General features: G+C 38.2%; 1 protein-coding gene across 6 annotated transcripts in view; it reads right to left on the bottom strand.

Annotated features, from left to right (window-relative positions):
- ALMS1 (ALMS1 centrosome and basal body associated protein) overlaps positions 1–14177 on the bottom strand; it is a 315125-nt gene that overhangs the window by 136200 nt on the left and 164748 nt on the right. For all 6 annotated transcript variants that reach the window (XR_011646196.1, XM_058278920.1, XM_058278919.1 and 3 more), the window contains one exon: positions 12286–14129. Coding sequence is in view for 5 of the 6 variants with exons in the window: in XM_058278920.1 (XP_058134903.1) it covers positions 12286–14129 (1844 nt within the window). In the remaining variant the exon portion in view is untranslated. The remainder of the gene's footprint in view (positions 1–12285; positions 14130–14177) is intronic.

Genomic DNA, 14177 nt, shown 5'->3' with positions numbered 1-14177 from the left:
TAAAATGAATTTTGAAATGAAGTGAAAAAAGCCAGACTCAAAGGCTATGAGATACTGTATGATTCCCTTTATATGACACCCTGGAAAGGCAAAACTGACCAGTGATTGCCAGGGATTGGGGGAGAGAGGAGGAACTGTCTCTAAGAGAGTGGCATGGGGGAAGCTTTGGAGTGATGGAATTGCTTTTGTATGGAGCTGTGATGGTGTACTGCCCAAAACAATAGACCTGTATACCACAAAAAGTAAATTTTAGAGTATGAACATTTAAAAATAATTAACCAGGATGTGAAGACAAAGATGGAATGCAGAACATTTACAAATGAAATCACAGACCTACACTAAAGAGAATGCAGAAGAAAGAAGCTGATTCAAGGAACTTTAGCAAATAGTGTTTTGACTGGCTACTGCAAGGCTAACATTAAAAATAACTGTACATAAACACTGTATTCTAGCAGGGGTATTTGTTTCTCACACGTGAATAGGTTAAGGTTTCTAAAACAACTTTATTCATATACTAGGGCTGGACAACAAAAAAAGTAATTATATGGAAGAGGAGGAGAGGTTTCTCACTATTGAAGAAAGAAGTTACAGGTAAAGAAAAAGAGAAGGCTAAAATGAACCCTGTGATTCTGGTTTCGAATCTGCAGTATCAATATGGACTTAGTTTAAAATACACATACACACAGATTAATACATATAGAAACAAATATAATGTGGGTGTATGCATAAGTTAATATATATCATACATTTTTTATTTATTTATTTATTTTTAAAGATTTATTTATTTATTTAATTCCATCCCCCTCCCCTGGTTGTCTGTTCTTGGTGTCTGTTTGCTGCGTCTTGTTTCTTTGTCCGCTTCTGTTGTTGTCAGCCGGACGGGAAGTGTGGGCGGCGCCATTCCTGGGCAGGCTGCACTTTCTTTTCACGCTGGGCGGCTTTCCTCACGGGCGCACTCCTTGCGCGTGGGGCTCCCCCACACGGGGGACACCCTTGCGTGGCATGGCACTCCTTGCACGCATCAGCACTGCGCATGGCCAGCTCCACACGGGTCAAGGAGGCCCGGGGTTTGAACCGCGGACCTCCCATATGGTAGATGGACGCCCTAACCACTGGGCCAAAGTCCGTTTCCCTATACACACATTTTAGCTTTATTCACTAGGAAGGGGTAAAAGCAGTGACACTACAGTAGCAATGAACAAACCTGGTGCTAGATCTTGGCTTCTAAATACTATTCTCCAAAAAGAAATGAGGGAAAAGGAGGCAGGGAAGCAGAGATGAGAGGAAAGGAACTCCTAGAATTGCTAGCAGCCAGTACCAGAATGTTACAGACTTCGGGGAGAAAGCATCACCTTGCTGACACCTTAATTTTAGACTTCTCCTAGCCTTAAAACGTTTTCCACAACTATTGCGCCAAAAAGCGCAAGAGGCACACAGCCAACTTCCCGGGTTCTAGACCTAGTGCTCCTTACCTCTACTGAGTAACAGTATAAGAGAAGTGACTGTTTTGTCTGCGGTTGGGTGAGTCGTACAAATGCTCAGAATCGCCATGGAACAGCCTTAGCTTCTAATTCAACAGAATCAAAACTGAGCTGCATAGACTCTCACATGTTCAGTAAAGTGATTTTTGACAAAGCTGTCAAGCTCACACAGCTGGGCCAGAATAATCTATTCAACAAATGGTGCTGGGAGAACTGGACAGTCATATCCAAAAGAAAGAGGATCCCTATCTCACACCTTATAGAAATATTAACTCAAAATGCATAAAGGACCTAAATATAAAAGCAACAACCATAAAAGTCATAGAAGAAAATTTAGGAAAACGTTTTCAAGATCTTGTGGTAGGTGGCAGTTTCTTAAACTTTACACCCAAGGCATGAGCAACAAAAGGAAAAATAAAAATTAAACACTTTTGTTCTTCAAAAGACTTTGTCAAAAAAGTAAAACAGCAGCTTACTCAACGAGAGAGAAAATATTTGAAAACCACATACCTGGGAAGCGGATTTGGCTCAACTGACAGAGCATCTGCCTACCACATAGGAGGTCCGAGGTTCAAACGCAGGACCTCCTGACCCATGTGATGAGTTGTCCCATGTGTAGTGCTGACATGTGCAAGGAGTGCTATGCCATGCATAGCCATGCATAGTCCCCCATGTAGGGGAGCCCCACGCACAAAGAGTGCACCCCGCAAAGAGAGCCACCCTATGAGAAAAAAGCACAGCCTCCCCAGGAGTGGCACCACACACATGGAGAGCTGATGCAGCAAGATGATGCAACAAACAGATATAGATTCCTGGTGCCACTGACAAGAATGCAAGCAGACACAGAAGAACACACAGCAAATGGACACAGAGAGCAGACAATGGGGGGGGCGGCGGGCGGGCAGGGGAAGGGAGAGAAATAAAAAATAAATCTAAAAGAAAACCACATACCTGATAAGGGTTTGATATCCATGTTATATAAAAAGATCAAACAAATCAACAATAAAAAGACAAGCAGCCCTATTTAAATAACAGAAGTGATAAATAAAAGGGGAGAATGGGCCCCATTTCATTCCAGAATTCCAATTAATAGATGTAGAAGACATGAAAGAAGTAGAAAAACACAAGTAGACCATCACATTAATAACTGCTCGAGGCAAGATCTACTGTTGGATACTAAAGTTAGTGGTGAAAAGTTTAAGCAGAAACAGGGTATCTGCATAGTCGAACATTCTCTCTCCAAAATATTTAGTAATTGCAAAGGAAAAACGGGAGGATTTTGGTAAACATAATTTATCCAAGTGATAAAAGTTAACATCACCGTGTCATACACTCTGACGTGATCTAATCTTGAGAAAGCATCAGATAAAGCCAAACTGAGGCACTTTCCCGAAAATAACTGCTTAGTATTCTTCAAAGACAAGGAATGACTCAGAAATTGTTTTGACTGGAGGAGGTTAAAGAGACATGACAATTGAATGCAAGGTGGGATCCTGGATTAGATCCTGGAAAAGAAAAGGATCAACTGTGGAAAGATCAGGTGGAATCCAAATCAGTCTGTATTTCAGTTCTAGATTTGTACCAAGGATAATTTCTCAGTTTTGATAAATGTTTTATGGTTATATAAGATGTTAACATAAGAGATGTTAGGTGACTAGTATATGGGAAGTGTGGGAGGCAACCTTTAAGATATCCCCCAATGATCTCTGCCTCCTAGTATGTATGTCCTTTTTCTTATCCCCTTTCCTTGAGTGTGAGCTGGATTTAGGGATTCCTTTCTATAGAATATGATGTAGACACTGGTAATAAAGGTCACTTCCAAGATTAGGTTATGAAAAGACTGGTTTCTGTCTTGGGCATCCTCTCTTGCTCTCTCATTTGCTCACTCTTTGGAAAGCTGGATGCCATATTGCAAACTGTCTTACAGAGAGGACCACATAATCAGGAATTGATATCTCCAGCCATCAGTCATGCAGGGCCCAAGTCAGCCAACAGCTATATGAGTGAGCCTGGGAACAGATCCTCTCCAGTTGAGTCTTGAGATGAGATCACAGGCTGCAGCCACCACCTTGATTGCCATCTTGTGAGGGATCTTGGACCAGAAGCATGCAGATAAGCAATGCCTGGATTTCTGACCCAAGGAAACTTTGGGATAATAAATGTTAATTGTTTTTATGCTACGAAGTTTGAGGTAAATTGTTACACAGCAACAGATACAGGAACTCTCTATACCCTTTTTGCAAATCTTCTATAAGTTTAGTAAGTTTAAAATGTTCTGAAAACAAAAGTTTTTAAAGTACTTTAGCCCCCCAAAAATTTTTTTTAAAAAGCACTTTACACATATTATGTGTATATATACAGTTTGAATTACTTATGGATTCTGGAATTAAACAAAACTATATTCAAATGCCAACTCCAATATTCAATGGCCATGCAATCTTGGGAAAAACACTTTCTCAAATTCTGAAGTCCTCGAAATCTATAAATTGAGGTAATCTCTTTTTTTTTTTAGGTGGTACTGGAGATTGAACCTGGGACATCATCCACACGAAGCAGGCACTCAAGCACTGAGCTATACCTGCTCCCCAAATTGAGGTAATAATATCAATCTCTTATGATTATACTAAGTACAAAATTATATAAGTATCCAAGAAAATGTCCAGCATTTAGTACCTTCTCAACAAATAGTATTTATTAATAGTTCATATTTATACTCATTTATTATTTTTCTTCTCATTCAACAGCTTTTTTAAAACTTTTTTTCAGCTCTAATAGTTTAGCATTTTATCACTTTGAAGAGTTTAAATATTGTATATAAACTTGTCAATCTTATAATATCATCTCCCACATACGCGCCAAAGTTGTTAAATGACTTGTCCAAGATAATGATTGGTAGAAGAGTTGGAAATAAGGCTCAAAATTCTGGGGGGACAGTACCATGTAGGGGAAAGAGCTCTTGAATATATAGACTACATCCGATATCCAGTTGGCTGCTTAAAAACAGAAGCCTTTGATGCAAGTAGCAAGCTCAGTGTCTCAGTTTTCCAGTGGGAAAAATGGGGATAATAACATCTACCTCATAGGGCTGTCATGAGGACTAAATGGGATAACATATATTACACTGCAATGACTACCACCTCTGGATAATGAATAAACACTTATTTCCCCTTCCTCCCTTCCAAGCTCAGTGCTCTCCACTATGGTATGCTGCCTTCTCAACTGAAGATGAAAATATTAAACACACAGGGTAATTCTGTTTAGCCATACTGTAAAAGACCCTATCAATATAAAATTGAATTAATGACAAAGTTCTAAAATTAGGTTGAATAAAATATCTAATGCATTTATCCTTTATTTGGGTTTTTCCTTCCCTACAACGTATTTTAATATAGGGCCCTGGGACAAAAATAATTTCTACTGATGTGGGCTATGGGTGGGAGGCTCTTTGTCTCTTCAGAGATAACCTAAACTATCTGTGACTTGTGGGTGTGGGATGATGAAAGGCTGCAGTCCTGCCCTTGGTGAGCAGGAAACAGTTTAACAATGCAAAGTCTATAAACTTTAAGTATTCAGGGGAAATGCAAACCAAATATGCTAAAAGCTTATCTAGAATGTCTGGAGTCCATGCTAAAAGCTTACCTAAGATGTGGAAGATATATATGCTAATTCAAGCCTATTGAGAACTGAAACAAAGGGACCATTTGGCCTTTCCTCTCTGTATAAAAGGGACTAAAAAATCTTGTTCGGGGCTTGGGATTCAAACAGAAAGCTCCCGAGTCCGGCCGTCCGTCAATAAACCATTTTTCCTTCTCAAAATTATTCCTGAGTCCTGGCCTCTCTATATGCAAATAATTGAACCTCTCTCAAATTCTACATTTTTGGCGACTCTGCCGGGACAACAAATGAAGGCCAGAGATAGTAGCATTTTGCTGCCCCTTCCAAATCCCCGAGGAAGCCAGGAGGACTCGGGTGAACCCCAATTCTGGGCGCCCCTGGATTAAATTTAATCCAGAAAAGATGTGGGCTCCGCCAGTCTTCCCGACAAAAATCGAGGGCAATGGAAGGTCTGAAGAGAAAGATTCTGGGAACGAAAAAGAACTCTGAACATGGAAGAAGGTAAGACTCCCCGGGTGAGCACAGTCTGGAAAGCCCTAGCTTTAATTGCTAGGAAGGGGAGGCTGATCACCTCCCGAGAGAACGCTAGTAGCCCCAGAAAATTGGGGGGAAGCCATTCTCTCTAGGCCTGGGAAAAGGAGAAAAATCGGGGAAAAGCCCTGGTGTTTTAGGTTTGTCTAACTGCATATTAGAATCTGGTACTAGTCTTATATCCACTAAAGGAGTGGAGGCTTGATTTTAATAGGAAGGGCTATTTATAGGTTTGAGTCCTAACGTCCTGGAAATTGGTCTAGATTGAAAAAAAACCCAAAAACTTGGTTACAGAAAAATGGATCGGCTTTTCTAGTGGAGCTTGGTCTGGGTGTAAAGTTAAACAGTGGAAAAAGTCCAGCTGAAATCTTTTCTTATGGTGCTAAATTGTGAATGAATTCGCTTTATACCAAATGTTAAGTGTTCTGAGGTTTGTGATGGCTGTGAGGGCAGCCATGGTGAAAATATATATATATAAACTTGTGGGTCAGATTAGTGACCTTTGTCCTTCCGTCTGTGTCAGCTCAATGCTAGTGTTGGAATTGTGTGGTTATGTAAAGAAGAATTCAGCTGAGCTGGAACCTCCCCTTGCCATTGGCAAGGGGGTGAAATGATTATGGGGCAAAACTGAGGAGTCTGGATGTTTGCGGAGTCTAGATGTTTGTGCATGCTCTGCTGTCTTGTCTCTGGTCTGCCCCTTTGCTGGGGCTTGGAGGCCATCTGTGTCCACGCCATGCACCCAAGTTTGTTGGGGATGCCCCAGTCAGGGTGGCTGGGTCCCTGGGAGAGTTGCCGAATTTGAGTAGGTTCTGTCTGCCCATTTTGGCTGAAAGCTGGAAAGGGGGGAGCGGCTTGCCCCTTTCCAGTAAGTCCACACCTTCTATTCATAAGCCGCATTCCTGTTTGACTGTTGTGTACCTGACTGCCTGGAAGGGGGGCGGGGAGTGAAGGGGGTGAAAAGCAGAATCAGAATAAATGCAGTAAAGTTCCCTCCATTGGGTGTCAAAGCCAAAATATGTTTGCATTCTGCCCAGGTTCTTAGAAGGTATTGTAGGAACTTTAAGTAAGAGAATGTGTTCTGTGAAGGTAAAATTTGTCTTAAAGGTATAAATAATTATAAAAGTTTAACAAAGCATTGCTTAAATTAAGGTATTTAAGTGGCTAATTGCAGAAAGTCATTATTAAACAAAAACTGAATTGATAATAATAACAATAAAAGGTAATTTTATAACAGCCTCCCCTGCCAACTTGCTTCCAAAAAACCTGTGTCTGGTATTTACATGCTACTAAGTATTTAAAGTGAAGAAAAGTTCATTATTTTAACAAGCTTGTTTAGTATTAATGGCAATTATATGTTGTAAGAAGTTTGCCTGGTAACTTAGTATGTGGGATATATGGAATGTGTTTTTATTGTAAAGGAAACAGAAGATGATTTTGTCCTAAGATAAAATGACTGATTATTGGAAAGAGTAGAGTATGGGACAAAACCTGAATGACTACTGAAAGTGTAGAAGGTTTGTGGAAGGAAAATTTTATGATTAAAATTGAGTAAGATCAGTATACGAAGAAAATCTGTTTTATCAGAATAGCTTCTTGTGCTTTAACCTCATCATTTCCTCAGTGTTTGAAGAAATGGTTTTATCTCTTTTAAAAGAACATTATATTCTAGAAATCAAATCCTGAAAAGTAGCTTTTTATTTCAAACTAACTGCAAGAGATTTATTCTTTTACCTTAAAAGGAAAATTAAAGTAATGGTTAAGTTCATTTCGTATGTTATAAGTAGAATAAAGTGTTTAAAGGTGTTATAAAATTAACAGGTTTTAAAAAATAAACTGTAACTAAGTTAAAATCATTTATAAATGCATTTATATTATAAAACAGTGGAAAGATAATAACTGAAATTATAGCTGGGTGAATTTAGCCTGAAATTATTATTTAAGTGTAAACTCTAAACTTAACCTTTCCTTATTTTATGGTTACTTCAAGCCTAACCTCACCCCTTGCCTTTGCCTATGGTTATTTCATAATAGCTTCTGCCCCTACAGGCTACAGAAGAGCTGGGACATCACTGTCTCCTGTCCTGGTATTAGTAACCCTTTCTCTCATGAATTCAAGTGTAAACTAAATAAATTGCTGTCTGATGGAATAAGGTTAAATGACCACTGGAGTTTTATTATTTCCAAAATCAAAAAGGGGGGTGGAGGGGGAGAAGTCTCCTGCCTTGACGGTCAGTGTTCCTAAGACTGGCAATTCATGAGAGAAACCAGTCTGTCTCCCTGAGGCTTCAAATAGCCTCAGTAAATATACATAAAATTAATCTTGTTGCTTATCCAAAATTCTGCTAAATTCAAAGTAAAATATAAAGTTCTGAAACAAAAAAAAAATAGTGCTAAAGCATTGAGAACATTTCGGTTACAGTCCATTAATTAAGAAAGAAAATTCTTGTGTAAAACTGCATGGTCATAGTGTAAAACTGCACAGCCATAGTGCAAATTTAAAAAAGTTTCAGGAGTCTTTGAAATGTTTTGCAGTCACACTTGTTTTGTAAAACTTAGAAGTTTAAAGTAACTAAAGTTATATTTTTGTGTCAAACTATTCATGTCTGCCTATTTGCTCAAATTGTTGAGGTTAAATATGCAGTTATAAGTAATATATATTTCGGGACCCCAAATTAAGCTAAACAGTATATAAAATAAAGCAAATTATAAGTAATATCAATGAGTTTTGTTTCTGTGTCTAACTCTTTGTGTCTGCCCATTTGCTCAGTGTATGTTTTCATACATCAGGATAATAACATCAAATTAACAAATGAAAATTCTTAAAAGAGCGCTATTCAAATTGTTAATTAAATATGCAGTTATATATGTAAATATTCTTAAAGCCCAAATTAAACTAAGCAGGATGAAAAAGTCGTATAGAAATCTGATTATAGAAACAATTAGGAAAGGGCCTCTCTTTGCAAGAGCTTTAAAGGCAAGATTAGGTGTGGCAGATTAAACCTATCTACTAGGCTAGGGAATTAAGAATCAGTTTGCCCTGTAATTTCCCAGTTTAAACCTTTTGTCAGCCATAAAATGTAAAAAAAACAACAAAGATTAGGTTAGTTTTCACATTTAAAAAAATGTTGATTGGTGGAACCTGGTGGCCTGCTGCCTCAGTCTCCCACTCCCAGGTTGGACAGCAGTGGAGGAGACCAGCTTAGGCCAGTCCTATGGGCAGTGAAAGGTTGCCCAAGAAGGAGCTAGGTCGGTGCCATTTCAGCACTAAATTCTATTCCTTATTTAACAAAGGGGAACAGGTAAAAACTAAAATGATTAGAATGTAATAGAGGAAGCAGTTAAATCACAAACTTTTGCGCGGGAAAGTTAGATCTTCTCAGATAACCTGTAACTTCTGAAGTCTCCAATCTATGGAGAGATCTTTCCTGGATTATGATTAAACAAATTAAGTAATTGTGTAATGTGTTTTAAAACCTGGTAGTCAGTATGCTTTTAAATTATTCATTTTCATAATTTAAACAAAGAAAAGAAGTTTTTAGCTTCCTGTAAGGGAAAAAGAGAACATTCCTTGCATAAACTCTAATGGTTTCAATTTTATTTAACTTGAGTGTAATCTCCCATAGTTAATTTATAAACTAAATTAACATTATATGTATGAAATCTTTAGAGTAATGAAAATTGTAAGTTCACATTGGTGAAATTAGGCTAAAAGAAAAAATTGTTGATATGCTCTCTTAAATAGAGTAAATTTGTTTGGTTGGAAATTGTATTTTAATAAGTTTATTTAAACATGAAGTGGCTAGTCAATGTGGTTATAGTCAATTATAAAGAGTTTGTAAAACATCTTCCAAACTGAAAATGTTTAAATAGTTCTAGTTCTAGAAGTCATTGTTAACTAAAAAACTTAGATTGGTATTGGTAGCAGAAATAACTTCATGATAATAAAACCTGTCTGAAGGCCACCGCAAGGTACATATTTAAGTAAATGGTAATAAAAAGTTGTCTTGATTCTATGAGAAATCTTCTGTTTTCATTTTAACAATGAAAAATAATTTTTTTCCTCTATTACTAAAGTACCTACTGTTATCTTCATGGTAAATTTGTGTAAGTAAACAGTCATTTGATATATGATGTGTTGCATTAAATTGTTTAAAATATATATATATAAACAAGGAATAAACTTTAACATTATCAAACTGTTTAGTGCATTCAAACCAGGCCTTGCATACATTGCATTTTGCCTCTCCATGTGAGTTATTGGCTAGGCTGGTCACTGACCCCTCAATTAAAATATTTGCTATATCAGCCTCTGGTTCTGCTCCTGAAGTCAATGGAAACTATGTTGCAGTTTCAAGCTCCTGCAGCAGCCAATGATGACTCAGTACAGCCAAGTGTACAATGGACATCGCCTCCAGACTGGCACTGTTCCATAGTGCCAGAGAACACTATGCACCAGGCTAGGAGAATACTGGAAAATCTTTCTAGGATCAATGATGCTGCAACTTGATCACTGTGTGAAGAACATGCTAAGTGGAGCCATGATACCAGGATACTGTAAATGAAACTTAAACACAATTGGCATTATGGCCTGCTCTCATGGAGAGAGAACATGTAAAGTATTACAAACCTGAAACTCAAAACTAATAATTGCAACTCTGGATCCTTATGCATTAAGTAATACATTAGTTAATATTAAGTGCTGTGTACTTTTATCCTGCACTAAATATATGCCTAATAATTATAACGTTATCTTTTCTATTTTGGATCAAGTGCAGAAGTATATTAGACATGTTAAATTCCTGGTAAAATCATTTTCTAAAAAGTTAATAAACATGTCTATAGAATAAGGTGGCAGTCTCAGCCAGTCTCAGTCAACTTCTATATTCTATTGTACTCTGCTGTGTAGCAAAGGTGAGGCTTGCTTGCTGATGGTGAGTCACCTATTGAACAAGTCAAAATTGCTAGAAATTGTACAATTAAAACCAAGGTGTAAAAAAACCTTTATTCTGTAGTTCTGATCACTCCCACAGGTGAAAACTAAGAGAATTTCCAACTTAGTGTTCTAATCCTGAGTGAAGCCAGTTGCCCAAGGAGTGCCAGTTCACCAGGAACATCTGATGGAACGAATGAGTGCCAATCATTCAACAGCTTGGAATGTGTCTTCAGACAAAGCTAAGTGTCTGTTGCAATTTCTTTCTAAAGACAAATAACTTAAAAAGGAATATATATGCTGTTCCCACCAGCTTTTAAGGAGTGCCATCTTTATAGGCACCTAACCTTGTCTACCTCTGTAATCCAATGTCCTCTTTTAAAAACCGGTATTCTAATTTTTTAATTAAGTTTGTTTCTTTCAGAGTGAACATCTTATTAACCATATGAAAACTTCATCCAACTTCGTGCAGAACGCCAGATCCATCTTCCTCCAGTTAAAATAAATAAAGAGTTTTATACCTTATTAGGCAATGACTACAGCCCATGGCCAGCAGGAAGCAGTTACAGAAAAGAGATCGTCTCCCTTCAGCACCCCTTTTAAATTAAAGGTGTAAACTCTTCAAGGGTAAAATAAAATTAATAGATGGATCTGGAACCTGACTGGAAATCCACGTGAGCGCCGGTGGCCGCAGGATGACTGCAGGAGGCCCCCGCCGCAGGATTCTGCTGTCCAGGATGAAAACTTCTGAACTTTTAAAAACAGTCCTGGATGCTACACTAAAGATTGATAAATAATCAATCAAAACAACAAACAGCCATCCACCTCATAGCTCCAACAATAATTATGCCAAAGCTTAGCAAGTTAAACTTTGGCAAAGGAGGGAAATGATGTGGGCTATGGGTGGGAGGCTCTTTGTCTCTTCAGAGATAACCTAAACTATCTGTGACTTGTGGGTGTGGGATGATGAAAGGCTGCAGTCCTGCCCTTGGTGAGCAGGAAACAGTTTAACAATGCAAGGTCTATAAACTTTAAGTATTCAGGGGAAATGCAAACCAAATATGCTAAAAGTTTATCTAGAATGTCTGGAGTCCATGCTAAAAGCTTACCTAAGATGTGGAAGATATATATGCTAATTCAAGCCTATTGAGAACTGAAACAAAGGGACCATTTGGCCTTTCCTCTCTGTATAAAAGGGACTAAAAAATCTTGTTCGGGGCTTGGGATTCAAACAGAAAGCTCCCGAGTCCGGCTGTCTGTCAATAAACCATTTTTCCTTCTCAAAATCATTCCTGAGTCCTGGCCTTTCTATACACAAATAATTGAACCTCTCTCAAATTCTACAACACCACTATTGATATTAGGTTGAGCATTGTCAATTCCACAAAATGAGAGAGAATACCCCGCCAAAGTCTGATCTACAGCATATCTCCAAAATAATAAAGCATTAGTAAATTACACCACTAAATGATCAATTCTTCTCAAAATAACTCAATGTTTTTAAATACTTGATATTAAGTCTTGTCAAAAGTCCTTTGAAAGTATAAATACATAACTTTCACATGTTCTCTTACTCATATTTATTCCTGAAAGACTTCTAGCAGATTATCAGATACAACTTCCCCTAAGAGAAACCTTACTTTTAACCCAAGAAGTTACATTTGCTTAAGTATTTTTAAACTCTCTTAGCACAAATTCCATCAGCTTGTTTATTACAATGAGACTCACCGATCTGCAGATACTGGAGTCCCCTCTGGACTGGAATATTCTTCCAAATCTGAAAAATTCACTTGTATTTGCCTTGAGGTTACTATCTGGCTATTCTGAGCAGGTATGTTTTTCAGGTCCTGAGTAACAGTACTATTACGAACTGGAAGAGAAGACTGTACAACTTGGATGTCCAGTGAAGATTTAGGTTCTAGAAAACCTAAAAGTTCTTGATCCTGTGCTACAGGTTTAATGGTCAATAATTTTGAGGTTGGTTCCAATGATCTTGAAGATACAGTTTGTAGGCCATAGTCAAACTCACTATTCATCCTTGTTTTAGAAGCAGGATCCAATGAATGCAATCTTTTATCTAAGGTTCCACTATCCAAGTTGGAAGGAGACTTGGGAGAAAGAGTTATATGAAAACAAGAAAGTATTTTCCTATTTTGAGGTGGAGTAGACGCAGATGTTACTAATGTACATTGATTTGGGGCTGACTGGGAGACCACATTTTTAAATTTGGCTTCAACATTTATCAAATTAGAAATGGGTGATTTAAGTATATGTTGGTTATCCTTTTCTACTACCCGGTCCTGACCTTGAGGAAGGGGAGAAGGGTGTTCTTTCAGATGGTGATCTACATGTGGTGCTCTGCTTTGTTCAAAGAGCTCCCGTTGTTCAAGGAAAATAGGAGAAGGAAGGTCTGAAGCCATATAATCCTGACCTTGAGGAAGGGGAGAAGGCCGTTCTTTCAGATGGTGATCTACATGTGGTGCTTTGCTTTGTTCAAAGAGCTCCCGTTGTTCAAGGAAAATGGGAGAAGGAAGGTCTGAAGCCATATAATCCTGACCTTGAGGAAGGGGACAAGGGTGTTTTCTCACATGGTGATCTGTATGTGGGGCTTTGCTTTGTTCAAAGAGCTCACGCTGTTCAAGAAAAATGGGAGAAGGATGTGGCGTTACAGTTACAGTCTTCTCTTTTACTCCTTGTGTGGAACTCGGTTTGCCGATGCTAATGAGGGTATGGTTATCAGAAAATTGAATTTCCTTGACATTGCTACAATTTGCACCAGGACTGGGCTTGGAATTATTGACTTTAAAATCTGATATTTCTAACAATTTTTCTTCTTGGTGAGAATGCTCAAAATCAATAGGTAATTTTTGGTTTTGCCTACCACTTTGGGCTAAAAGAGTCTGATCTTTATCTGGTGAATGACTAAGCATTTTAAATGACGAAGGGGAAGAGGTTCTTGGTTTTAGGTCTCTAAGAGGATTCTGCTCTTCAGTGACATGAGAATTAAACACCCCTACAGATGCTCCAGTACCTTCAGTAACGCCAACCTTGAAAACAGAGGAACCTGAAAAGCATTTAGAATGTCGGTGAGATGAAAAAGTGATGGAAGTAGTAAACTTTTTCACAGGTTCTGGGGGCAGTATTTGTGATGAAGAGTGAAAATCCATTTCTTCAGGTGCCACACAAGCAGGTTCTACTAATTCTGACAGCCAAGGGTCCATCTTTTCATGGAATGGCACTCGTAGATCCCGGCTAATTTTAAAGTCATCAACTGTAAAGTTCTGAAATGGGGAATGACTTCGTAACTGCAAAGAATTCCAAACTTTGAAATGGGAGTTGTTATGGTCTAGTGATTTGGAAAGATTGATGTTTCTGGCTCTCCATGATGATGGGCTCCACCGAGCACTGATCATTTCTGGGGGTTCAGCAGATCTGAAGATGCAAGAATGGCTTTCCAATTGCGGTTCTTCTGCAGTTTGAGTCCTGAAACATCCTTTTTCATGGCCCTCAATAATAATATGACTACATACAGCTTCTGGCTTGCATCCTATTTCCTGTGGACTCTGTAAACCCTAGAAGATATAAATGGGTTCTTACTTGAAATAGCTCCAAATATTAAT

This window comes from Dasypus novemcinctus, chromosome 17 (assembly GCF_030445035.2).
Source record: "Dasypus novemcinctus isolate mDasNov1 chromosome 17, mDasNov1.1.hap2, whole genome shotgun sequence".
Classification (NCBI taxonomy): Eukaryota; Metazoa; Chordata; class Mammalia; order Cingulata; family Dasypodidae; genus Dasypus; species Dasypus novemcinctus.
This window is presented reverse-complemented; position numbering and strand designations above follow the sequence as displayed.